Genomic DNA, 26,602 nt, shown 5'->3' on the forward strand with positions numbered 1-26,602 from the left:
ATTGTGATAGATTTCATATACCATAAAATTCACCTATTTATGGTATACAGTTTAGTGGTTTTCAGTACAGAGTTGTACAACCATCACCACAATGTAACTTGAAAGTATTTTTAACATCCCAGAAAGAAACCCTGTACTCATTAGCAGTCATCCCTCACTCCTGCTGCAGCCCTCATCCCTGTTCTAGCCTCAGTCACTGATCTATTTTTCCAGAATGTATGAATTTGTACATTCTGGATATTTCATAAAAAGGGAATAATATAATATATAGTCTTTTTGACCAGTTTTTTACTTAGCATGTTTCAAGGTTTATCCATCTTGTAGCATATATCAGAACTTCCTTTCTTTTTTAACACAAATAATAATCCATTGTACAGTGACATCACAATTTGTTTACCCAAATATCTGTTGGTGGACATTTAGGTTGTCTCCTCTTTTTGGCTGTTATGAATAATGCTTCCTTGAACATCTTTGTACAAATTTTTGTGTGGACATATGTTTTGATTCCTCAAGTATATACCTAATAGTGGAATTACTGGGTCATCAGTTTAGAATTTTTTTTTAAACACCATTAAAATTTTTTTTCATCATGATTAAATGTACTCTTTAATCCTCATACCCTATTACCCCTATTTCCCCACTGCCATCACCTCTGGTAACCATCAGTTTGTTCCCTACAGTTAAGAGTCTATTTCTTGGTTTGTCTCTCTTTTTCCCCTTTGCTCGTTTATTTCTTAAATTCTACATATGAATGAGATCATATTGTATATTCTTTGACTTACTTCACTTGGCATTATACTCTCTACCTCTATCCATATTGTTGCAAATGTTAATATTTCATTCTTTTGCATTGCTGAATTATACACACACACACACATACACACAGACACATATCACTTCTTTATCCATTCATCAATGGACATTTGGACTGCTTCCATACTTCGGCTATTGTAAATAATGCTGCAATAAGCATAAGGACATAAAGGTGCATGTATCCCTTTGAAATAGTGTTTTTGTATTTTTTGGGTAAATACCCAGTATTGCTGGCTCATAGGGTAGTTCTATTTTTAACTTCTTGAGAAATCTCCATACTGTTTTCCACAGTGGCTGCACCAGTTCGCATTCCCACAGTGCAAAAGGGTTCCTTTTTCACCACATTTTTGTTTCTTGTGTTTTTCATTTTAGCCTTCTGCCAGGTGTGAGGTGATATCTCATTGTAGTTTTGATTTCTTTTTCACTGCTGATGAATGATGTTGAGCATCTTTTCATCTGTCTGTTGGCCATCTATAGGTCTTCTTTGGAGAAACATCTGTTCTTGTCTTCTGCCCATATTGTAATTGGATTATTTGTTTTTTGGATGTTGAGTTGTATCAGTTCTTTATATATTTTGGATACTAACCCTTTATTAGATGTGTGGTTTGCAAATATCTTCTCCCATTCAGTAGCTTTCCTTTTAATTTTGTTCACTGTTTCCTTCACTGTGCAGAAACTTTTTTTTATTTTGATGTAGTCCACAATAGTTTATTTTTGCTTTTGTTTCCCTTGCCCCAGGAGACCCATCTAGAAAAATGTTGCTACCACCAATGTCTGAGAGATTACTGCCTGTGCTCTCTGAAAGGACTTTTATGGTTTCAGGTCTCACATTGAGTCCTTAATCCATTTTGAGTTTATTTTTGTGTATGGTGAAAATGGTCCAGCTTCATTCTTTTGAATGTGGCTGTCCAGTTTTCCCAATACCATTTGTTTAAGAGACTGTCTTTTCCGCATTGGATATTCATTCTTCCTTTCTTGAAGATTAATCGGCCATATAGTTGTGGGTTCATTTCTGAGTTTTCTATTCTGTTCCATTGATCTATGTGTCTATTTTTGTGCCAGTGTCATACTGTTTTGATCACTGCAGCTTTGTAATATAACTTGAAGTCTGGAATTGTGATGCCTCCAACTTTGCTTTTTTCAATGTTACTTTGGGTATTCAGGGTCTTTTGTGGTTCCATACAAATTTTAAGATTGATTGTTCTAGCTCTGTGAAAAATGAGAGCTCGGGTTTTTTTTTTTTTGTATTTTGTTATTTTATAGGGATTGCCGTAAATGTGTGATTGTTTTGGGTATTATAGACATTTTAATGATATCTGTTCTTCCAGTCCATGAGCATGGAATGTCGTTCCCATTTCTTTGTGTCATCTTCAATTTCTTTCATCAGTGTTTTATAGTTTTCAGAGTACAGGTCTTTCACCTCTTTGGTTAGGTTTATTCCTAGATATTTTATTGTTTTTGGTGCAACTATAAATGGGGTTGCTTTATTTCTCTTTTTGCTGTTTCATTATTAGTGTACAGAAATGCAGATTTCTGTATATTGATTTTATATCCTGCAACTTTACTGAATTCATTTATCAGTTCTAGCAGTTTTTGGTAGAGTCTTTTGGGTTTTCTATATACAATATCATGTCATATGCATAAAGTCAGAGTTTTGCTTCTTCCTTTGCATGCCTTTTATTTCTTTATGTTGTCTAATTGCTGTGGCTAGGACTTCCAGTACTATGCTGAAGGAAAGTGGTGAGAGAGGACATCCTTATCTTGTTCCTGACCTTAGGGGAAACCCTCTTCAGTTTTCCCCCATTGAATATGATGTTGTCTGTGGGTTTTTCATATAGGACCTTTATTATATTAAAGTATATTCCCTCTAGACCTACTTTGCAGAGAGTCTTAAACATGAATGGATGTTATACTTTGTCAAATGCTTTTTCTGCATCTATTGAAATGATATGATTTTTATTCTTTCTTCTATTGATGTGACATATTACGTTGAGTTTTGTGAATATCGAAGCACCCTTGCATCCTGGGAATAAATCCCATTTGATCGTCATGTATGATTTTTTAAATATACTGTTGGATTTGGTGCTAATATTTTGTTGAGGATTTTTGCATCTATATTGATGACATAAAGGACTTGGAAGGAGGTTACAAAATTTCATTCCCAAGGGCCCTGTAAAAATAAGAGATTCGTCTTTCTAGAAAGGTTTAGGTAGAGTTGAGCCTAGAGGGAGGAAGATGGATGAGACCCCTCCAAATCTGTGCAGCCCTATAACTCTAAAAAGGGTCTTAACTCTGTGTATTCTACAGATGGAATAAGATAAATGTGCCACTTATAATTACTATCATGATCCATCCACAGATGCTGACTTTTGCCATTTGATGTTCATAAAGCACTACTCAGTATAATATATAAAGAATGTAATTATATGTCTTTTGGATAGGAATACTTGGGATAAAATGGGAGGGAGGAGGAACTGTCTTGGTTAGTAGGAAAAAATATGTATAGCAATAAAATATTTAAAGTCACTTCAAGAGGAAAATAAACTATAATTTTTTTTTTTTACTTCATCCCTTCTCCTGACAGAAATGATAGCTACCTCCCTCTCCTCCAAAAAAGAAAGAAAGAAGAGAGAGAGAGAGAAGGAAAGAAAAGAAGAAAAGAAAGAAAGAAAGAAAGAAAGAAAGAAAGAAAGAAAGAAAGAAAGAAAGAAAGAAAGAAAGAAACCTCAGTGAGGTTTCTAAAAGGACATCATTTCTAAAAGGACACAGGAGTTACATTTAGCTTTGGAAAAACAGTGGTTTTCAGGGACTAATATTCTATTAGATCTAATGTCAGCATGGCATTATTTCTATTATTTGTATATAATTCAGTGTTCTTAGAGAATCTAGAGATTCTTCACCTATCTCTGGGCCTCAAGAGGTCTATATCAGCTCCTGTCTTGTAGCCAGGAAAAGACTAATCAAGTTGTGACAGGCACTCCCAGTCCTACTTCAGAACCACTCTAAACCTGTGTCTTAACTTCCAGTCAATTGCTTTTTCTGTCCTGCCTACTCAACCCAATGACCCAGTATTTTGGGCCAGTCTTACATTTTTTGATTAGCCTGCTATCCAAGTACTTGTTTATTTTATGTTATTTAACAAACACTAATATGGATAGTGTTTTAAACACTTCATAAATATCAACACATCTAATCAACAACACAACCTTATAAGGGAAGTTACATTATCCTCATTTTATAGATGATAAAAACTCAGGCTTAGAGAAGATTAACTGACCCAAAGATCATGCTTCAAGTAAGTGGTGGAGTACAGATTAGATACCCAGGCATCGCAAGAGTCCATGCTTTTAGCTACTATACTGTGCTGTCTTCACAAAGGAGACAGTCAAATGATGGTTATTGGTTTACCAATTATCCTAAAGATCCTCTGCTTTTTCTTTTCTTTAAATGTAATAATATTAAAGCAATAATTCTTTAAAGGCAACCAGCATCACCAATCCTAACACTGTTTACATGATGCACACTTAAAACATATCACATGACAGGTCTTTTTAGCACAGTCCTTAGTAATAGAGCTTTGCACATTCCTGGAGATGGGCAGAAGCAGAACTTGCAAATCATCTAATTTCTCATCCCTTTACCTAATCAACTCCCTTTTATAAATAGAAGAGTGTATTTTTCATTTCCAAAGATTTTTCTATTACAGGTTTCACAGGTGTTTATATGGATCCTAGTAACCTGAAGGCTAAAATTAAGATATCTGGATCACAATGAAGGCAACCAAGAGACATCAAACTCCACCGCCCCCAACCCCCCCCACCCCAAATCCTGAATCTCCAAGTTTTCCCATTCTCTCCTGGGCCAGGCAGGATCTCTTAAGTACCTGCTAACTGCTCCCCCCACCACAGGAGTGGGCTAAGCAGCTTTCTATTGTCAGTCTCCTCTCCAAGGGGCTACTTTCATCCTCCTGCATTTGCCCTAATTACTGGCATTGGCAGCTGTTGAACTGACTGCTGTTAGTCTGTCAATTCCTGGGCTCTGCCAGTCTTATTTGGGCTTCTACTTTTCCAGATGACGGTCTCACCAGCTAATCCTGACCACCAACTTTCCAACACTCTATTTTGAGCTTTCCAAATACTAAAACTAGAGAGAGGATAGTCTTAATTTTTTCCTTTTCTCTAGCTCTATGTCCAATCCATCAGCAAGCCATGTTGACTGTATCTTTAAATTATAACCCAAATCCTCCCACTTCTCTCATTCTCCATCATTACCATCCTAATCTAAGACCACATTATCTCTCCCTAGGACAAAAGTAGTTGCATCCTAACTAGTGTCCCTGCTTCCACTCTTGACCTCCTACAATCCAATGTCTACTCTGCAAACAGTAATCTTGTTAAAGCACAATCTGACCAATTGCACTCCTCCTTAAAATTTTCCAGCGGACTTCCACTAAACTCAGAACAAATCCAAATTGCTTACCATGGCCTATAAATCCCATCTGAATAATCTGGATTTTGCTGATGTCTCATACCACTCATTATTTTCCCTTGGGTTCTAAGAAAGGCCAAACTCTTCCTAATCTGAGGGCTTTTGAACTCACCTTTTCCTTTACCTGTAACACTCTTTCTTTCCTGACTCTGTGTGGCTAGATTCATCTTATCTATAAGGCTCAGCTTAAATGTTATGACCTCAAACAGGCCTTCTAAGCATCATATCATAACTATGCTTCTCATCATTATTATATTTTACTATGCTGATTCTCCTTCATATTGATTACCATCTGACATTTTTCTTAACTATTTTTGAAATTTGTGGCCTGTACCACCTCCAACAGTAGGCCTGTAAGTTCTAGGAAGTAGGGGCTATGTCCACTCATAGCTGTATCTCCAGTGCCTAAATTCTCAAAACATATTTTTGGAAGTGAGGAAACAATTGCCTATTGCAGTACATGGAGGAAACCTCTGTTGGTGTTAGACACCTCTTACAGAAGTTTGGGCCTTCCTGAGGTTGCCCCTCTCTATGGCTGTATTGGACATCAAATCCATTCCCACTTGGGACTAAAGCAGTACCAAGTATTTCTCATTCCATTTGTACAGGTCAGGAAAATATGGCTCACCTCTTTTCCCATCATTCAGAAGCTGGTGCCTCTCTTCAGTTTCTTTCTTTCTTTCTTTCTTTCTTTTTTTTTTTGCTGGTACCAAAAGAGGGGAAAGGAACCCCTTTTGCTAGCAAAAACCTTCATCTTTTTCTATCTGCCCCTCCTTGCCAGAGTTAAGACACCTCTCTCTTCACTCCAAACATTTTTGCCACTCCAAGCCAGGCTTTGTATGCCCAAGACTCCAATTTGTACCCTCTTTTCTGCTCTGAAAAAGAACATACTGGAAGTCACAAAAGATGTTTTGTGGGCTAAAAAAATTAAATCATAATAGATGTCTGAAGAAATCCACCCTTTCCCTTAATAAAATTATACCCAAATCTCCAAGAAGAGAAGAAACTATATGCAGGAGGACGGAAATTCAGGTGGAGGGGTAGCTAAACTTCAGAGTCCTGAGCTGTAATTTCTATGTAGGAAACTGTCCCTAAATTACCAACCTTAGAGGATCTGGGTAATTTCACTAATGGAACAGGCCAGTTTCTTTAAAAGGCCTACTTGCAACATTTCCATGGCAACATACTACTTGAAGCAAACATACTACTTGCTTAGTGTTTGCATAAAGGAGAGGCAGCTATAATACAAATAATGGGGGGGGGGAGAAAGAGAGAGTGAGAGAGAACAAGGGAAAGAGAGAGAGAATGAGAGGGGAGACAGAGATGAGAGAGAAAAAATGAAAGAGAACAAAGGAGAAAGAGAATGAAAGGAAAAAATGAGAGAATGAGAGGGGGAGTGGGAAAGGAAGGGAGGAGGAAGGGGGGAGTAGAAGATCTTGGTTTTCATAATTTAGCTTTTATGACTAAATATTTCTGGGGCACTCAATGTTTTGGAACACTGGTAAGTCAATTCCATTAGTGAGGCTTTTAGTATTTTAATTGGGGTGGGGGGGTCTCTTCCTACTTAATGAGCAAAGAAAAGGCCACTTTGATGCTCCAGAGCACAGGAGAGGCAAAGTCAAAAGATTTTGGAGCTCAAAGCCATGTATTTGGTCTTTTTCTTTTGATAGCTCTGATTAAAAATGAGTTAATGCAAGACAGGAAGTAGAACCATTAGCTAGCAAGATCACCAATCTCAAATAGCATTAACCACAAGAACTGCTGATCTATTAGTGCAGTGGCTTCTAAACCTTTCCATCAATTTTTTAAAATTCTATTCCTCCTGCAAAGGACTCCATTTCTGAAAGGTCTAACCTCCTAGACAAATGGTATTTATTAATAATTCTTTAGATTTTATCAATTGAAAACATATAGCCACCCATCAGAACTTGTGATCAGTATTATCACAAGTTGACACAATTCCAAGGTAAAGCATAGAGACTGGACATGTTAATCAGTATGTTAAAACTGCTCAAAGATCCCTATGCCTGCCCTTCATAGAGTCCAGATGAATTAAGTGTGATCTAAAGAATTCCACATAGCTCTCCAGAGAAAAAAAAATTAAGTGATGGGAAAACACATCTTTCTACGCATTGAAAAAGAGTCCAGAAGTCCCAAGCAGAGAGAAAGGGGAGCTACTCACAGGATTGGTGCTCTGTGGATGCCACTTTAGGCAGAGTAAGAGAGAGAAAAAAACATGGACTGTAGAGTGGGCAGACCTGGGGGATGACAGCCACATTCTATAATAAGAATATACCAGCTTGTGCTCTTAAGCAAGTTATTAAGTTTCAAGTACTTTACCTGAAAATGGGGTGATATCACCTACTTTAAAGCACTATTATGCAGTTCATAAGTATATAAAGCACCTAGCAGCACTATCCTCCCATCCCCACAATCACAATGACCACGAAGCCTTTTTGCTTAGCCTCTTAGAATCCTCTTTTTTGGAAGGTCACCTGCTGGGTGGTAAAACCAATGGGTAGATACCATTCAGGGGTTCAGTTCATAGTATTTCTTTAGTTTCTTGCATTCTTTCACCAAAATTTTATCTAACATGCAACCTTTAATTACTTGTTTCTTCTGTTAACCTTTGAGGGTACAAATATATGCTGGAGTATCTTTATAACATTGCCTTTACGAGTTCATGCAGTAGAGCCATGCATTAGATAGCTGTGTTATGACCAAAGATCACAGTAATAATTCCAAGTCTTGTGGGAGGCACAGAATTTCAGAGTAAGACACGCAGGGTCAGAATTCCATATCTACCCCTGGCTTGCTATGTAGTCTTGGAAAAGATACTTCATCTTTTTGAGCCTCAGTTTCCTCCTCTGTAAAACTAGAATATAATACCCACTTCCAAATGTTTCTGTAAGGAGGAAATGAGATAAGGCATGTAAAGGGTATAGCACAATGCCTGACAATAACAGATTGTCAGTTTTATTATAATACCACCTTGATATGGTGAAGAGCATTACAGTAAAGCATCAAATGCACTGTTCTCCTGACACAGTACATCATTCATACATGGAAGGTTTGAGGGCTCAAAGCAGGGTATCCAAGTCAATAGGAGGCATCCACATGCTTTCTTCATCAGATAGTATGGATACCCCATTATCTGTGCCCAGATAAGTAATTAACTTCAAACACAAAAAGAAGATTCTGGGAACATTATATAACAGTCTCTAAAACTGGTGTCTCATAAAATATCTCTACCTCAAAGCAAACTGACGCAGCCACTCTGGAAAACGGTATGGAGGTTCCTCAAAAAATTAAAAATAGAACTAATCTAGGATCTAGCAACTGCACTACTAGGTATTTACCCAAAGAATATAAAAATACCAATTCGAAGGGATACATGCACCCTGATGTTTATAGCAGCATTATCTACAATAGCCAAATTATGGAAACTGCCCAACTGTCCATTGACTGATGAATGGGTAAAGAAGAGTTGGTATATATATATATACAATGGAATATTACTCAGCCATAAAATAATGAAATCTTATTATTTGCAATGACGTGGATGGGGCTAGAGAGTATAAGTCAGGGAAAGACAAATAACATATGATTTCATTCATATGTGGAATTTAGGAAACAAACCAAATGAGCAAAGGGGAAAAAAGAGAGAGCAAAACCAAGAATAGACTCATATCTATAGAGAAGAAACTGATGGTTACCAGAGGGGAGGTGGGTGGGGGGATGGGTTAAATAGGTGATGGAGATCAAGGACTGCACTTACTGTGATGAGCACTGGATGTTGTATGGAAGTGTTGAATCACTATGTTGTACACCTGAAACTAATATTACACTGTATGTTAACTAACTGGAATTTAAATAAAAACTTAAAAAAATAAGATGTCTCCATCTCATGTAGCATAAAGTTCAAGTTCACTGATTCAGACCAGATGGAAATGCAACACATTTCCAAAATTAGCCACCTTAACTATTTCCAGATCTTCATAAAATAGAAACAGGACATGGATATTCTGCTAACGCCTGGGTATTGAACATATTCACCTACCCCTAGGGTGAATTACCCAAAGACTTCATGTAGGCAATTAACATTATCTAATACATCAATTTTTTAAATCACATAATTTTAAAGATTTACTAGCACCATTTTCACTTGGATTGTGGTGAGGACAGCAGGAGGCATAGAAAAGACAAGTAATATAATGGTGTGACACCAAAAGCATTTAATGCAAGTCAGAGACTGACTTATTATATAATCTTAGCCCAGGGAATCAGATCTACAGGCTTAACGTTGCTCCTGTGCAAAGTAAGTGACTCGATATATGTGATCTCTTACATCTCTAAGAGTCTACCATCTTAAATTTGTACATTAATACAAATAAATGAGAGTTCATACAAAAATCCAGCTGCTATATAGTGTAATATTTAGCAATAACCACTAGATATTTTGATCTAGTCCTCTTCTATATCCCTTCCACAAGTAATGCCTTAGGCAATTTCCCCAATGATATACTGGAAATAAAGATAGTAGTAATAGCAATAGTGGTGGTGGTGAAATTTATTTCAACTTCCTATTGGACATAGCCTGTTATAAACACCTAATAAGCATTAACTCACTTAATCCTCATAATACTAGAAGGAAGGTACTCGTATTATCTCCACTTTGTAGAAGAGGAAGATGAGGCACAGAAAAGTGAAGTGACTTGCCTGAACCACTAGAAAGTCAGAAATCAAACCTAGAATTTTGGTTCTTAATCACTATGCAGAAAGTAAGTAGCTGAAGAGCACTGGAAGGGGAATTCCACTTCCAGCCAAGGAATAAAAGGGGCCAGATTTACTCTACATCCTTAAGTGACTAGAAAACCAGGGGGAAAAAAAAGATGTAAAACAACCTTTTCTCAAATATCAGACAAGTAACACAGGGCTGTGATCCCCCTCAAAAGGGAAATAAACAAGGTAAGTGCAATATTTTCCCAGCTTACTGTGTGGAGGCAGTTTCCAGGCTACAGTGCAAGGAGAGGGAATTGAAACAGAGCTCATGGAGTTGAAGAGACAGAGACTGGAGTTCAGAGGGTCCAATGTGGTTTGAAATTGTAGAGGAGAGTATAGGAGATGAGAGTTGTACAGAGAGTGTGAGCTCCAGAGATACTACTAAGAGGTCTCCTTGAGTCTTTGGATGATTACTGAATCTGCATATACGCATGAGGGGAAGCTACTTAAAAGCTGGGGATAAAACCATGAGAAAGGAATAGGGGAATGATTTATAGAATAGTGGCATGAAGAGCTTGACAGACTTTCAACCCAGTAAAGAACCATAATTGGTGAAAATTATAAAAAAGTAACAACAACTGGGGTGCGTGGGTGACTCAGTCAATTAAGCGTCTGCCTTCGGCTCAGGACATGGTCCCAGGGTCCTGGGATTGAGCCCCACATGGGGCTCCCTGTTCAGCGAGAAGCCTGCTTCTCCCTCTCCCACTCCCCCTGCTTGTGTTCCCTCTCTCGCTATGTCTCTATCTGTCAAATAAATAAATAAAATCTTTAAAAAAAAAAGTAACAACCACTAAAACTCTCTGGAAATTGTCCTAAGGACACAGAGCAAACCAAGAAACATTTCTTCAAGAAAATCTAAATTTTGGTAAGAACAGTGACAGTTTGTGGCTTTTAAAACATTATTCATCCTCTGCCCCTACCCCCCAGTTCCCCAACTCAGTGTTGACAGAAGCTACTCTAACAGTTGTAGGCAACAACAGAGGGCAGTTTTCCCCCAACTCAAAACCTAGGATTACAGTGTCACATGGGGTGTGGCAGGATGCCCACCTTAATCATCATTCCCCAACCCTGTTTTCAGAAGCTCTAATCTGAGTGGGCATGGCCGAAAGGTCTGAGATCCCTTTCTCCACTCAGCTACTACTCATAGGCCAGAAACTCTACCCCAGGCATGGCAGATCAAGAATGCCCTCACCTCAGCTTGCTTATAAGATGAGGTTCCAGAGAGGAACGCCAAGAAGTCCAGAAGCTACCACCTGAACCCAGAACACCATGAATAAAGCAGGGATATAACTGAGAAGCAGGCCAGTTAAGACTGTTTTTAGTGGTTGCACTACATTGTTCTTACTACAACATCCCTTAAAGTAATATTACACTATTTTACATACAGTGTAAGAACCATATACCTTATTTTGCCTTTTCTATCCTTTGTGCTATTGTTGCTATATATATTTTACTTTTACACATACTATAAACCCCACAATACATTGTTATTATTTTTACTTTAAACAGTCATTTATCTTTTAAGGAGATTTTTAAAATGACAAAAGGTCTTATATTCAGCATTTATGGCACCCTGTATTCCTTTATTTGACAGTCTTAACCTCCACCTCTGGAGGAATGGTATAGATGTTTTCCCAGCAGAATAGGAAGGTGATAAAAATAGAGAACTCCAGAACTCTCCCCAAGAGAACTGACTATTTTGAACAGAGTATGAGGAAGTTCAAACTTCAGACCACTACAGAAAACAATGGAGATTTCAGTGGTGAGCCCTTAAGTAGGGGCTGGTTCCTCCATGGTAAAAAAAAAAAAAAAAACATGCATCAGCTAGAAGCTGGAGAGAGAGAACCAGGGAAAGATATAGCTAAGAAGAAGCTTCCTGGGGTCAGAGTAAATCTTAAAATACTGGTCTCAAAACTACCCCTGCAGAGGTGCCTGGATGTCACAGTTGGTTAGGCATCTGACTCTTGGTTTTGGCTCAGGTTGTGATCTCAGGATCCCAGCCCCTGCATTGGGCTCCATGCTCAGTGTGGAGTCTGCTTGAGATTCTCTCTCCCTCTCCCTGTACCCCTCCCTCTCCTGGTCTCTCTCTCTAAAATAAATAAGGGGTATCTGGGTGGCCCAGTTAAACGTCTGACTTTGGCTCAGCTCATAATCTCAGGGTCCTGAGATTGAGCCCCACACTGGGCTCCCTGCTCAGCTGGGAGTCTGCCTCTCTCCCTCTCTCTCTCTCTCTGTCCCTCTCCCTGCTCTCTCATTTAAATGAATAAAATCTTTATAAATAAATAAATATCCTTAAAAAACTAGCCCTGCAAAAGGGCCTAAATTTAATTGGATTAGATGGAATAAATTATGCCCCAGGAAATTATCAAAAACAATAAAACAGTTAGATAGCAATTAATGGTGGTAATAGATGATTGTACCAATAGAGACAGACAACAGAGGACCAGAGAAAGAGACAGTCAAATAGGTTCTGCTAAAACCACTGTCATACCAAGGTGATTATGCACACACCAAACCTGCACCCTCTGAGGTGATATCAGAGGCTTGATGCAGTGAGGGAAATAGATTTTAATGACTAGTACAGCCAAGTTATAAAACAAATCAACAAAAGACAACAAGAGGCAGCCTGGGAACGGGGTGGGCTGTAATCTGCATTCATTTATCTACAATAAATCATCTAAAAAGTCCAGTTTTCAGCAACAGCAAAAAAATACAAGATGTGCAAAGAAACAGGAAAGTATGACTCGGGCGGGTGGGGGGAAGTAAGCAATAGAAACAGTCTTTAAGAGGGCTCAGATATTGGACTTAGCAAATAAAATTTTCAAAGCAGATAGTATGAGTATGTTTAAAAACTAAATGAAACCATTGTTAAAGAAATAAAGGAAGCTATCATAACAATGCCATATCATGGGGGATGGGCTAGGTGATGGGTATCAAAGAGGGCACTTGTTGTGATGAGCACTGGGTGTTGTATATAGGTGATGAACCACTGAATTCCATCCCAGAAAACAATATTGTACTGTATGTTCACTAACTAAAATTTAAATTGAAAAAAAAAAACACAAAAAAATGGCACATCAAATACAGAATCTAAATAAATAGAATTTTTAAAACCCAAATGGAAATTCTTGAGTTTAAAATTATAATAATAGAAGTGAAAAATTCACTAGAGGAATTATATATAGATTTTACCAGCAGAAGAAAGAATCAGTGAACTTGAAGAAAGACTGGTAAATTGTGCAATCTAAAGAACAGAGAAAATGAACCCAAATGAACAGAACATCAGAGCAATGCAGGACTCCATTAAATAAGCCAATATATATGTAAGAGAGTAATAGAATGAGTTAGAAAAAGGCAGAAAAATATTAGAAATAATAATAGCTGAAAACCTCCCCAAATTTGGTGAAAAACATTAACCTACACATACAAAAAGTTCAATAAACTCTAAGTAAAATAAAGGTAAAGAGATCCACACCCACACAAATAATCGCAAAAATGTTGAAACACAGAAAGTTAAAATCCTGAAAGCAGCATGAGATAAACAACTCACCACACACAAGGGAAGCCAATAAGTTTAGCAGCTGAAGTACTATCAAAGACAACAGTGGCTGAAAAGCAGTAGGATGATATTTTTTAAATATTGAAAGAAAATAAAAAAATGTTAATCAAGAATCTTCTATCCAGAAAAACCATCTTTCAAAAATGAAGGTAAAATAAAGACATTCCCAGAAAAACAAAGACTGAGAGAATTTGTTGCTAGCAAAATCTGCCTGACAAGAAATGCTAAAAGAAGTTATTCAGGCTGAAATAAAGTGACCCTGATGATAATTTGATCCCACAATAAAAAACACAGAGTACTGGTAAAGGTAATTCTATAATTATAAAAGATACTCAAATGTATATTTTTCTCATTTTAATTTATTTGTATGAAAATATATGTATCTTATGAAATTGTTGGGCATATAACATATAGAAATATAGTAAGTTTGGCAATAGCAGCACCAGGGAGGTGGGCGAGAACAAGCTGTACTGAAGTAAGGTAATGAAACCTGATGGTAACTTGAATCTATAGAAGAAACTGAAGCAAATCAGAACAGTAATAGAAAGATTAATATGATAACCTCTATAAAGATATACTTCCTTGCCATTATTCTCTCAGCTTCTTTAAAAATATAAATTATAAGATAATAAATATAACATGTTGGGTTTGTAACATATAGATGTATAACAAATAATAATAGCACAAAAAGGGGAGGCAGTATAGAGTTATACATGGGTAAGATGTCCACCTCTCACACAAATTAAGTTGGTAAAAATATGAACTAGATTATGATAAACTAAGATGTAATGGTAAGCTCCAGAGCAACAAGCAGGAAAGTAACTAAAAATATACTGGAAAAAATCATAAAATTAAAATAACATGCTAGAAAATATTATTTTAATCAAAAGAAAGCATCAAAACAAAAAGAGGGGAAAAAAGACACAAAACATAGAAAACCAAACGTGACAGATATAAATTCAACTACATCAATAAGAACATTAAATATGATTTAAACAATCCAATAAAAAATAAGAGACTGTCATACTATATTAAAAAATAAGATTCAGGGGCGCCTGGGTGGCTCAGTCGTTAAGCGTCTGCCTTCAGCTCAGGACATGGTCCCAGGGTCCTGGGATTGAACCCCACATCGGGCTCCCTGCTCAGCAGGAAGCCTGCTTCTCCCTCTCCCACTCCCCCTACTTGTGTTCCCTCTCTCGCTGTGTCTCTCTCTGTCAAATAAATAAATAAAATCTTAAAAAAAATAAGATTCAATTATATGCTGTCTATTGGACATACGTTATTTTTAAATTTTATTTAAAAAATTTTTAATTTAAATTCAATTTAATACACTGCGTTATTAGTTTCAGAGATAGAATTTAGTCATTGATCAGTTGCATAAAATACCCAGTGCTCATTACTTCTAGTGCCCTCCTTAATACCCATCACCTAATTACCCTATTCCCCTACCCACCTCCCCTCTAGCAACCCTCAGTTTGTTTCCTAGTCTTTTATGGTTTGCCTCCCTCTCTGTTTTCATCTTACCTTATTTTTCCTTCCCTTCCCCTATGTTCATCTGTTTTGTTTCTTAAATTCCATGTGAGTGAAATCATATGAGAGTTGTCTTCCTCTGACTGACTCATTTCACTTAGCATAATACCATCTAGTTCCATCCATGTTGTTGCAAATGGCAAGATTTCATTCTTTTTGATGGCTGAGTAACATTCCATTGTGTATCTATACTATATCTTTATCCATTCATCTGTCGATGGACATCTGGGCTCTTTCCATAGTTTGGCTATTGTGGATGTTGCTTCTATAAACATTGGGGTGCATGTGCCCCTTTGAATCACTATGTTTGTATTCTTTTGATAAATACTTAGTAGTGCAATTGCTGGGTCATAGGGTGGCCCTAGTTTTAACTTTTTGAGGAATCTCCATACTATTTTCCAGAATGGCTGTACCAGTTTGCATTCCCACCAACAGTGTAAGAGGGTTCCCCTTTCTCCGCATCCTCACAAACATCTGTTGTTTCCTGAGTTGTTAATTTTAGCCATTCTGACTGGTGTGAGGTGGTATCTCATTGTGGTTTTGATTTGTATTTCCCTGATGACAAGTGATAGTGAGAATTTTTTCATGTGTCTGTTGGCCATTTGTACGTCTTCCTTGGAGAAATGTTTGTTCATGTCTTCTGCCCATTTCTTGACCGGATTTTTTGGATTTTTGGGGGTTGAGTTTGACATATAGTTTAGATTCAAGACATAAATTGGTTGAAAGTAGAAGAATGGGAAAAGATATATCATGTAAACAGCAAGTACAAGAAAGTTGGAGTGGCTATAATATTAAATGAAATAGATTTAAGAACAAAAAATTCACTAAAGATAAACAGGGATATTATATAATGTTAAAAGGTCAACCCATCACAAAAACATAGCAATCATAAACCATGTATATACCTAAAAACAGAGCTCCAAAATACATGAAGCAAAATCTGACAGAACTGAAGGGGGAAACAGGCGATTCAACAATAATAGTCAATGCCTTCAATATCCTACTTTCAGCAAGGACTAAAACAACTAGGTAGAAGATCAACAAAGATACAGAATTTTGAACAAAACTATAAACCAAATAGACATAATAGACATGAATAGAATACTCCATCCCAAAATAGAATATAAACTCTTGTCAAATATACATAGAACATCTCCAGGTTAGGTCACATCGTAGGCCATAAAACAAGTATCAGTAAATTTAAAGACATAAATCATGCAAATAATCTCTGAATACAGTGGAATGAAATTAGAAATCAGTAACAGAACTAAATTTGGGAAATTCACAAATATGTGGAAATTAAAGAACATATTATTAAATGATCCATAGGTCAATGGAGAGATCACAGTGGAAATCAGAAAATATTTTGAGATGTATGAAAATGAAGACATGACATATCAAATTTATGGAATGTAGCTAAAATAATACTTAAGAAATTTATAGGTGGGTCTATATTTAAAAAAGATCTCAAATCAATAACCTGGCTTAAGACACTGGAAAAAGAAGAGCAAACCAAACTCAAAGCAAGCAGAAGAAAGGAAATAATAAAGATTAGAATGGAGATTACTCAAATATGAATAGAAAAATAATAGGGAAAATCAATAAAACCAAAAGTTGATTATTTGAAAAGATCTAAAAAATTGAGAAACTTTTAGCTAGACTGACAAATCAAAACAGAGAGAATAAGCAAATTAGTAGAATCAGGAAAGAAATAGGGGACATCACTACTGACTTTACAGAAATAAAAAATAGAATGTCTAAAGATTAAAAATATGATATCTATAATGAAAAGAATACTGACTGGGATTAACAATAGATTAGATACTGAAGAAAAAGATCAGTAAACTTGAAGACTAAGCAACAGAAATTATCCCAAATGAAGCACCAAGAGCAAAATGACTAAAAATTTTAAAAATGAATAGATAATTGGACTCCTAATAAGATACAAGAAAAAAATAATAGCCAAAATTTGTCAATTTATTAAAAATGATAAGCCTGGGGCGCCTGGGTGGCTCAGTTGGTTAAGCGACTGCCTTCGGCTCAGGTCATGATCCTGGAGTCCCGGGATCGAGTCCCGCATCAGGCTCCCTGCTTGGCAGGGGGTCTGCTTCTCCCTCTGCCCTCTTCCCTCTTGTGCTCTCTGTCTCTCATTCTCTCTCTCTCAAATAAATAAATAAATAAATAAATCTTAAAAAAAAAAAAAAAAAATGATAAGCCTGAAAATTCAAGGTCAACAAATCTCAAGCAAGATAAACACAAAGAGAACCACACAAAGGTGTCCATAGTCTGATTACATTAAACTAGTCATAAAGAGAAAAATGCTAAAAGCATTCAAATTAAAGGCATATTATATAGAGGAACAAAGGTAAGAATGATCACAGACATCTCATCAGAAACTATGCTATTTAGAAGGCAGTGGAGTGACATCTCTAAAGTGATGAAAGAGCAATCTGTCAACCTGGAATTTTGTACCCAGTGAAGTTGTCTTTCAAAATTGAGCACTAAATACTTTTTCAGGCAAACAAAAGCTGAGAGATTTAATCAGCAGCAGATGTACACGATAAAAAAATATAAATGAAGCTCTTCAGGTAGAAGAAAAATTATTCCAGAAGCAAACTTTGATTTATAGAAAGGAATACAGGGTGCCATAAATGCTAAATATAGACCTTTTGTCATTTAAAAAATCTCCTTAAAAGATAAATGGCTGTTTAAAGTAAAAATAATAAGAAAGCATTGTGGGGTTTATAGTATGTGCAAAAGTAAAACGTATATATGGCAACAATAGTACAAAGGATAGAAAAGATAAAATAGAGGTATATGGTTCTTACACTGTGTGTCAAATAGTGTAATATTACTTTAAGGGAGGTTGTAATAAGGGCATCCTACTATAACCACTAAAAACAAAGGTGTATAGCTAACAAGCCAATAGTGGAGATAAAGTGAAATCATTAAAAAAATTCAGTTACTCCAAATGAAGGCAAGAATAGAGAGGGGGAAAAAACCTGAAGAGCAAATAGAACAAATAGAATCCATATACCAAAATGGTAGATTCAAACCCAAATATATCCATAATTACATTAAATGAAAATCATCTAAACATACAAATTGAAAGCCATATATTGTCAGATTGGATTTAAAAAAAAGCACAAGCAAACTATTTATTGTCCATAAGAAACCTACTTAAAATATAAATATACAGATACTTTATAAGTGAAAGGACAAATTCCAGTTCTGGCCAAAATAGAATAAGCCAGCTATAGCCTATCTCTTCTGATAAACAACTAAAAATGATGGACAAAATTAAAAAATCAAGTACCTGAAGACTGAAAAGTAATCAAAGCAGGTAAATTGTGAAAGAGAGTTAAAACTTAGTGAAGGGGTCTGCAACAAGGTGGATGCTGCATATATTTTTTCTCTTGAACATTTTTTTTTGAGGGTAGATCCCAGTTGCAGAGCTACACAGTAGCATAGTGACATGATTGGTGAAAATTTGAATAAAAACCCCATATTACTAGGCAGAGTAACCATAATAGGGACTATTATGAGCCAAAGAGGGGGATGTAATTCTGTTGAATTTTGTTTTGTTTTCTCTAGCAGCTTTGCACAGTCATGGAGTGGTTTGGCAGTGATGGCTGTATAAGCAACCAAATATCCAAGGGATACACTGTCTTTCTGGCCAGAGGAACCACAAAAGGGGGCACCATGGCCTCAAGAGTGGGCTCGTGAAGGAAATTCTGTATAGAAGAGAGCTAGAGAAAATGATCTCCTAATTCTGTGAATGAACCCACACAAGTCCTGTGCTCATCCCTAAGCTGTACAGGTGCATGAAAGACACAAAAGAGCATAACAAAGGGCATGAGGAATGAACTAAGATTTAAACTACCACCCAGGGCAGCTGAGTGGCTCGGTCAGTTGAGCATCTCACTCTTGGTTTTGGCTCAGGTCATGATCTCAGGGTCGTGAGATCAAGCCCTGCATCAGGCTCCACACTCAGCAGGGAGTCTGCTTGAGATTCTCTCTCTCTCCCTCTCCTTCTGCTCTTCCCCCTGCTCATGCACTCTGTCTCTAAAATAAATAAATAAATCTTTAAAAAGTAAACTATTTGGAGTCTATTTTTGTGTGTGGTGTAAGGAAATGGTCCAGTTTCATTCTTCTGCATGTGGCTATCCAATTTTCCCAACACCATTTGTTGAAGAGACTATCTTTGTTCCGTTGGACATTCTTTCCTGCTTTGTCAAAGATGAGTTGACCATAGAGTTGAGGGTCCATTTCTGGGCTCTCTATTCTGTTCCATTGATCTATGTGTCTGTTTTTGTGCCAGTACCATGCTGTCTTGATGATGACAGCTTTGTAATAGAGCTGGAAGTCCGGGATTGTGATGCCACCAGCTTTGCTTTTCTTTTTCAACATTCCTCTGGCTATTTGGGGTCTTTTCTGGTTCCATACAAATTTTAGGATTATTTGTTCCATTTCTTTGAAAAAAGTGGATGGTATTTTGATGGAGATTGCATTAAATGTGTAGATTGCTCTAGGTAGCATTCACATCTTCACAATATTTGTTCTTCCAATCCATGAGCATGGAACGTTTTTCCATTTCTTTGTGTCTTCCTCAATTTCTTGCATGAGTATTTTATAGTTTTCTGAGTACAGATCCTTTGTCTCTTTGGTTAGATTTATTCCTAGGTATCTTATGGTTTTGGGTGCAATTGTAAATGGGATCGACTCCTTAATTGCTCTTTCTTCTGTCTTGTTGTTGGTGTATAGGAATGCCACTGACTTCTGTGCATTGATTTTATATCCTGCCACTTTACTGAATTCCTGTATGAGTTCTAGCAGTTTTGGGGTGGAGTCTTTTGGGTTTTCCACATAAAGTATCATATCATCTGCAAAGAGTGAGAGTTTGACTTCTTCTTTGCCAATTTGGATGCCTTTGATTTCTTTTTGTTGTCTGATTGCTGTGGCTAGGACTTCCAATACTATGTTGAATAGCAGTGGTGATAGTGGACATCCCTGCCACGTCCCTGACTTTAGGGGGAAAGCTCTCAGTTTTTTCCCCATTGAGAATGATATTCGCTGTAGGTTTTTCATAGATGGCTTTTATGATATTGAGGTATGTACCCTCTATCCCTATACTCTGAAGAGTTTTGAGCCAAACTGTGGAAAGAGCCAAGATGTCCATTGACAGATGAATGGATAAAGAAGATGTGGTATATATATACAATGGAATATTATGCAGCCATCAAAAGGAATGAGATCTTGCCATTTGCAACGACGTGGATGGAACTGGAGGGTATTATGTTGAGTGAAATAAGTCAAACAGAGAAAGACATGTATCATATGATCTCACTGATATGAGGAATTCTTAATTGCAGGAAACAAACTGAGGGTTGCTGGAGTGGGGGGGTGGGGTGGGAGGGATGGGGTGACTGGGTGATAGACACTGGGGAGGGTATGTGCTCTGGTAAGCGCTGTGAATTGTGCAAGACTGTTGAATCTCAGATCTGTACCTCTGAAACAAATAATGCAATATATGTTAAGGAAAAAAAAAGAAGAAGAAGGTAGCAGGAGGGGAAGAATGAAGCGGGGGAAATCAGAGGGGTAGACGAACCATGAGAGACGATGGACTCTGAAAAACAAACTGAGCGTTCTAGAGGGGAAGGGGGTGGGAGGATGGGTTAGCCTGGTGGTGGGTATTGAGGAGGGCACATTCTGCATGAAGCACTGGGTGTTATGCACAAACAATAAATCACGGAACGCTACATCTAAAACTAATGATGTAATGTATGGGGATTAACATAAGAATAAAAAAAAATAAATTAAAAAAAAAAAAGTAAACTACTACCCAATGGTCAAACACTTGGGTGGCACATGCACAGAGCAGAAATAAAACAGCAAACTAATGACTTGGAATTGAACTGAAATTAGAATCACCACCCACAGAAGGCAGGATTAAATTTGTGGTCTGACCCTAACTTGGTTGAGTACCTTCTAAAAAAATTCTCTAGAGGATTATAGTGTGACGCATGGTTTACATGACATAACCTTCACAATGTCCAGGATACAATCCAAAATTACTCAACATACACAGAACCAGGAAAATGTGACCAATTCTCAAGGGAAAACCAATCAACAGATGCCATACCCTATATGATCTAGATGTTGGAATTATCAAAGGCTCGAAAGCAGCTTGTGACAAATAGATCCTAAGAAGATGTCCAAATGATTTCTTGCTTCCTGGCAGCCACAGCTTTATGTAATCCTCCCCACCTTGAGTGCAGGCAGGATCTGTGACTTGCAATATACTATAACAAAGGTGATGGGATATCACGCCCCTGATTAGATTACATTACATGATAAAGGTGATGAGCTATCACTTCAGAGGTTATGTCATGTTATATAAGACTGTCTTAGCAGACTACAAAGAGAGATTCTTTGCTGGCCTTGTAGATGCAAGATGCTATAATGTAAGCTACCTATGGAGAGGGTCATGTGGGAGGGCTACAAGCTCCAAGGAACTGAATTCTGCCAACAATCATGTAAGCTAGGAAGAAGACCCCAAGCTCCAGATGAGAATTTAGCTCAGGTGACACTTTGATTACAGCCTTGTGAGATGGAGCAACTAGGCCATGCCCAGACTCCTGACCCCCAAAGACTAAGAGATAACAAATGTGTGTTGTTTTAGGCTGCTAAGCACATGACGATTTGTTATGCAGCAATAGAAAATAAATACACAGCTATTAAAATTATGCTCCATGCAGTAAGGTAAACATGTTAAATGAATGAAAAGATAGTAGTTTCAGCAGAAAAAATGAAACTATAAAAAAATGTAAATTTTAGAAATATATACAAAATCTCAAATTATTTTAAAAACATGACTTTGGGGCACCTGGGTGGCTCAGTTGTTAAGTGTCTGCCTTCGGCTCAGGTCATGATCCCAGGGTCCTGGGATTGAGCCCTGCATCGGGCTCCCTGCTCCGTGGGAAGCCTGCTTCTCCCTCTCCCACTCCCCCTGCTTCTGTTCCCTCTCTCGCTGTGTCTCTCTCTGTCAAACAAATAAAATCTTTTAAAAAATAAAATAAAATAAAAAACATGACTTGATGGGCTCATAGTATAATGTAAATGACATAACAGAGTCAGTAAGATTTAAGAGAGGTCAACAGAAATTATCAAGTAAGAGTAACAGAGGAAAAATATTGAAAAAAATATTAACAAATGCTCAGGTACTTGTGAAAGAACATAAAAAATTCTAACATTCTTGTCATTGGTATCCCAGGAGAAAGAAATGGGCATATAAAATATATTTGAAGAAAAAATGATTAAAAACTCAAATTTGGCAAAAGCCATGCTTATAAGATTCAAGAGGTTCAGGTGACTCCAAACATAATAAACTCAAAACCATGCCTAGGTACATCATAACTGAAGTGCTGAAAACCAAAGATCTTTTTAATATTGAAATCAGGTTTGTTAAACATTGTATATAAGAGAACAAAGATTCAAAGAACCATGGATTTCTCAAACAAAACAGAAAAACCATGGGGGCCAGAAAAACAGTAGAAAAGCAAATTTAAAGTGCTAAACAAATAGAACTATAAACCAAGACTTCTATATATAGTGAAATAATCTTCAGAAATAAAGGTGAAATAAAGACATTTTCAGATGAAGGAAAACTATGAGAATTCACTGCCAGCTGATCTTCTCTAAAGGAAATTCTTCTAGGGAAAATGAGATCGCAGGAGAATGATAGAAGAGTGACAGAAATAGTATATATCTGGTAAATACTAAAAATTATACTCAAGTTCTGTAAAATCTGTATGACTCTTAGAAGCAAAACTCATGATGTGGTATGTGGAATTTTCAATGTATGTAGGTGTAATACACGTATCAATGATATAAGAGTAGGGTAAACAGATCCATACAATTGTAAGGTGTCTGTATTTTGCTTGATGTATTACAATATTAACTCAAAGTAGAAATGCAGGGTACCTGGGTGGCTCAGCTGGTTAAATGTCTGCTTCAGCTCAGGTCATGATCCTAGGATCCCTAGGGTGCTGGGATCGAGTCCCGCATCAGGCTCCTTGCTCAGTTGGGAGCCAACTTCTCCCTCGGCCTGCTGCCTGCTTCTCCCTCTGCCTGCCACTCCCTCTGCTTGTGCTCTGACAAATAAATAAAATTTTTTTTAAAAAGTAGACAATGCAATATTATGTGACTCGTCATCCATAGAGCAAGTACCAACACACAAATGAGATATAGCAAAACAGCAATAGATAAATAAAAATGGACTATGAAAACACTAATATTCCAAAAGAAAGCAAGAATGGAAAACAAAAGAAGAATAAGAAGACAATCAGAAAACAAATAATAAAGTGGTAGTATATAATCCAGCCATACCGATAATTACACTGAATGTAAATTGTCAAAATATACCTAAGACAGAGATTGTCACACTGGTTTAAAAGAACCCTACATGTTGTCTACAAGAAACCCACTTTAAATATAAAGACATATAATTCAAATAAAGCTGAAGTAGCTATATTAAAAAAGGACAAAGTAGACTTCAGAACAAGGAATATTACCAGGGATAAATAGGGACATTACACAGGGATAAAAGGATCAATTCACAAAAAAGTCATAATAATCCTGAATATGCATGCTGTTAGCAACAGAGTTTCAGGGTACATGAAGCAAAAAGTGATAAAACTGAAAAGGAGAAATAGGAAAATCGATAACTATAGTTGGGGAATTTAACACTTTTTTCTTGGCAATCAATAAAACAAGTAGACAGAAAATCAGTACGGATATTGAACAGCACAACTCTATTAACCAACTCTACCTAATTGACATTTATAGAACACTCCACTCAGCAAGAGCAAAATACATAGTCTTTACAAGTGCACAAGGAATATTCACCAAGTTAGACCATATTCTGGTTCATAAAACAAACCTCAAAAAGGTTTTTAAATTGTGGTTAAAAAAAAAAAAACCCCACATAGGAATGGGACCTAGAACGCTTCACAGTCAGCTGATCATGCTGTGCTGGAAATCGCAGGTCAGTACGGATGAAGTTCTATAGCGAGGGGTATGCAGTCAAAATGAAGGTGACAGGAGATCACATTTGAAGAAAGGGTGACCACTCAGACTTGATTTCCTTTAAATTTTTTTCTCATGTTCATATAAATGTGTATCAAAGACATGAACAAGCATTCTCCTTACAGTTGAGGATTTTTCATTTTGAATGCTGTCTTTTTGCTTAGTAGTAAATATTTGCTTCCCTAAATGGCTCCCAAATTGTGGGGAAGTCTCTACACATTTTTTCTTAAGTTTTTATTTAAATTCCAGCTAGTTAACATAAAGCATAATATTAGTTTCAGGTGTACAACAGAGTGACTCAACACTTACATACAACACCCAGTGCTCATCAAGACAAGTGCCTCCTGAAACAAATAATGCAATATATGTTGGAGGAGCAGGAGGAGGAGGAGGAGGAGGAGGAGGTGGTGGTGGTGGTGGTGGTGGTGGTGGTGGTGGTAGCAGGAGGGGAAGAATGAAGCGGGGGAAATCAGAGGGGTAGACGAACCATGAGAGACGATGGACTCTGAAAAACAAACTGAGGGTTCTAGAGGGGAGGGGGGTGGGAGGATGGGTTAGCCTGGTGGTGGGTATTGAGGAGGGCACATTCTGCATGGAGCACTGGGTGTTATGCACAAACAATGAATCATGGAACGCTACATCTAAAACTAATGATGTAATGTATGGGGATTAACATAAGAATAAAAAAAAAGACAAGTGCCTCCTTAATATCCATCACCTATTTAACCAATTCCCCTTCACCTCCCCTCTGTAACCATCAGGTTTTTTTTCTCTGTAGTTAAGAGTATGTTTCTTGGTTTGGCTCTTTTTTTCCCTATGATCATTTGTTTTGTTTCTTAAATTCCACAGATGAATGAAATTATATGGTATTTCTCTTTCTCTAACTGACTTATTTCACTTAGCATAATACTCTCTAGTTCCATCAACGTCATTGTAAATGACAAGATTTCATTCTTTTCTGTGGCTGAGTAAATAGTCCATTGCATATATATAACACACATTCTTTATCCATAACTCTATGTCCATCAGTTTGACAATTTAGACAAAATGGACCAATTCCTAAAAAACAAAAACAAACAAAACCCCCAGCAACTATTAAAGCTCAATAAATAAGAAATATATTACCCAAATAGTCGCACATCTATTAAAAATTTTTTGCCTGGGTGGCTCAGTCATGAGCATCTGTTTTTGGCTCAGGTCATGATCCCAGAATCCTGGGATTGAGCCCACATCAGGCTCCCTACAGGGAGCCTGCTCCAACCCCACTTGGGCTCTCTCTCCCTATCTCTCTCTCATTCAAATAAATAAAGTCTTAAAAAAATCTTTGTTGTTGTTGTTTAAAACCTTTTAACAAGAAAAACTCTAAGCCCAGATGGCTTCATTGGTGAATTCTAACAAACATTTTTTTAAAAGATTTTATTTCTTTATTTGACAGAGAGAGACACAGCAAGAGAGGGATCAGAAGCAGGGGGAGTGGGAGAGGGAGAAGCAGGCTTCCCACCAAGCAGGGAGCCCAATGTGGGGCTCGATCCCAGGACCCTGGGATCATGACCTGAGCTGAAGGTAGATGCTTAATGACTGAGCCACCCAGGTGCCCCAAATTCTAACAAACATTTAAAGAAGAAATCATACCAATTTCACACAAATATCCAGGAAATAAAAGGGAAAATGACCCAACTTATTTTATATGAGGCTAATATTATCTTGATACCAAAGCCAAACAAAACATTACAAGAAAGTAAACTATAGACCAATATCACCTATGAACATAGATGCAAAAACTTCAATATTCAAAAATTAATCAATGCAATTCACCATATAAACAGAATAAAGAAGGAAAAGCAGATGATCCTCCATAGGTACAAAAAAAAAAAGCATTTGATAAATTTCAGCACCTATTTTTGATAAAAACTTAAGCAAACTAGTGTTAAAAGGAGACAGCAGGCCCCAGTGGAGTCACTTATGCTAAACCCCACCAAGACTTAATACCTAACCTAATTGCAGCTTCAGCTTCTCCCAGATATATGACCTTTGACCATCCAACCTGGAATTTCCTGGTCAGCACTAAGAGGTAGTCCACTGATTGGATTCTCCTTAGGGAGAGTGACCTTGTCTGAGACAATGCATTCTTTGCTAATAGTTTCTTTTCTTTTATTCCCTCTCTGCCTTTAAAAAACTTTCCTTTTCTGCAACTTGATGGAGCTCCTTTATATTTGCTAGATGTGATGCTGTCCAATCAATGAATTGTTGAATGGAACCAATTTGATCTTTAAATTTACTCAGTTGAATTTTTGTTATTTACCAATAAGAAAAAAATTTCTTCAATCTGATAAAGAGCATCTA

General features: G+C 37.1%; 1 protein-coding gene across 10 annotated transcripts in view; it reads right to left on the bottom strand.

Moving 5' to 3' along the window:
* EDA (ectodysplasin A) overlaps positions 1–26,602 on the bottom strand; it is a 413,437-nt gene that overhangs the window by 281,347 nt on the left and 105,488 nt on the right. For 4 of the 10 annotated variants that reach the window (XM_044911544.1, XM_044911543.1, XM_044911542.1 and 1 more), the window contains exon 3: positions 19,896–19,918. The exons of the other annotated variants lie outside the window; for them this stretch is intronic. In XM_044911544.1, coding sequence (XP_044767479.1) covers positions 19,896–19,918 — 23 coding nt within the window. The remainder of the gene's footprint in view (positions 1–19,895; positions 19,919–26,602) is intronic. 10 annotated transcript variants of the gene reach the window in all.

The sequence above is a fragment of the Neomonachus schauinslandi genome, chromosome X, assembly GCF_002201575.2.
Source record: "Neomonachus schauinslandi chromosome X, ASM220157v2, whole genome shotgun sequence".
In the NCBI taxonomy this organism is placed as follows: domain Eukaryota; kingdom Metazoa; phylum Chordata; class Mammalia; order Carnivora; family Phocidae; genus Neomonachus; species Neomonachus schauinslandi.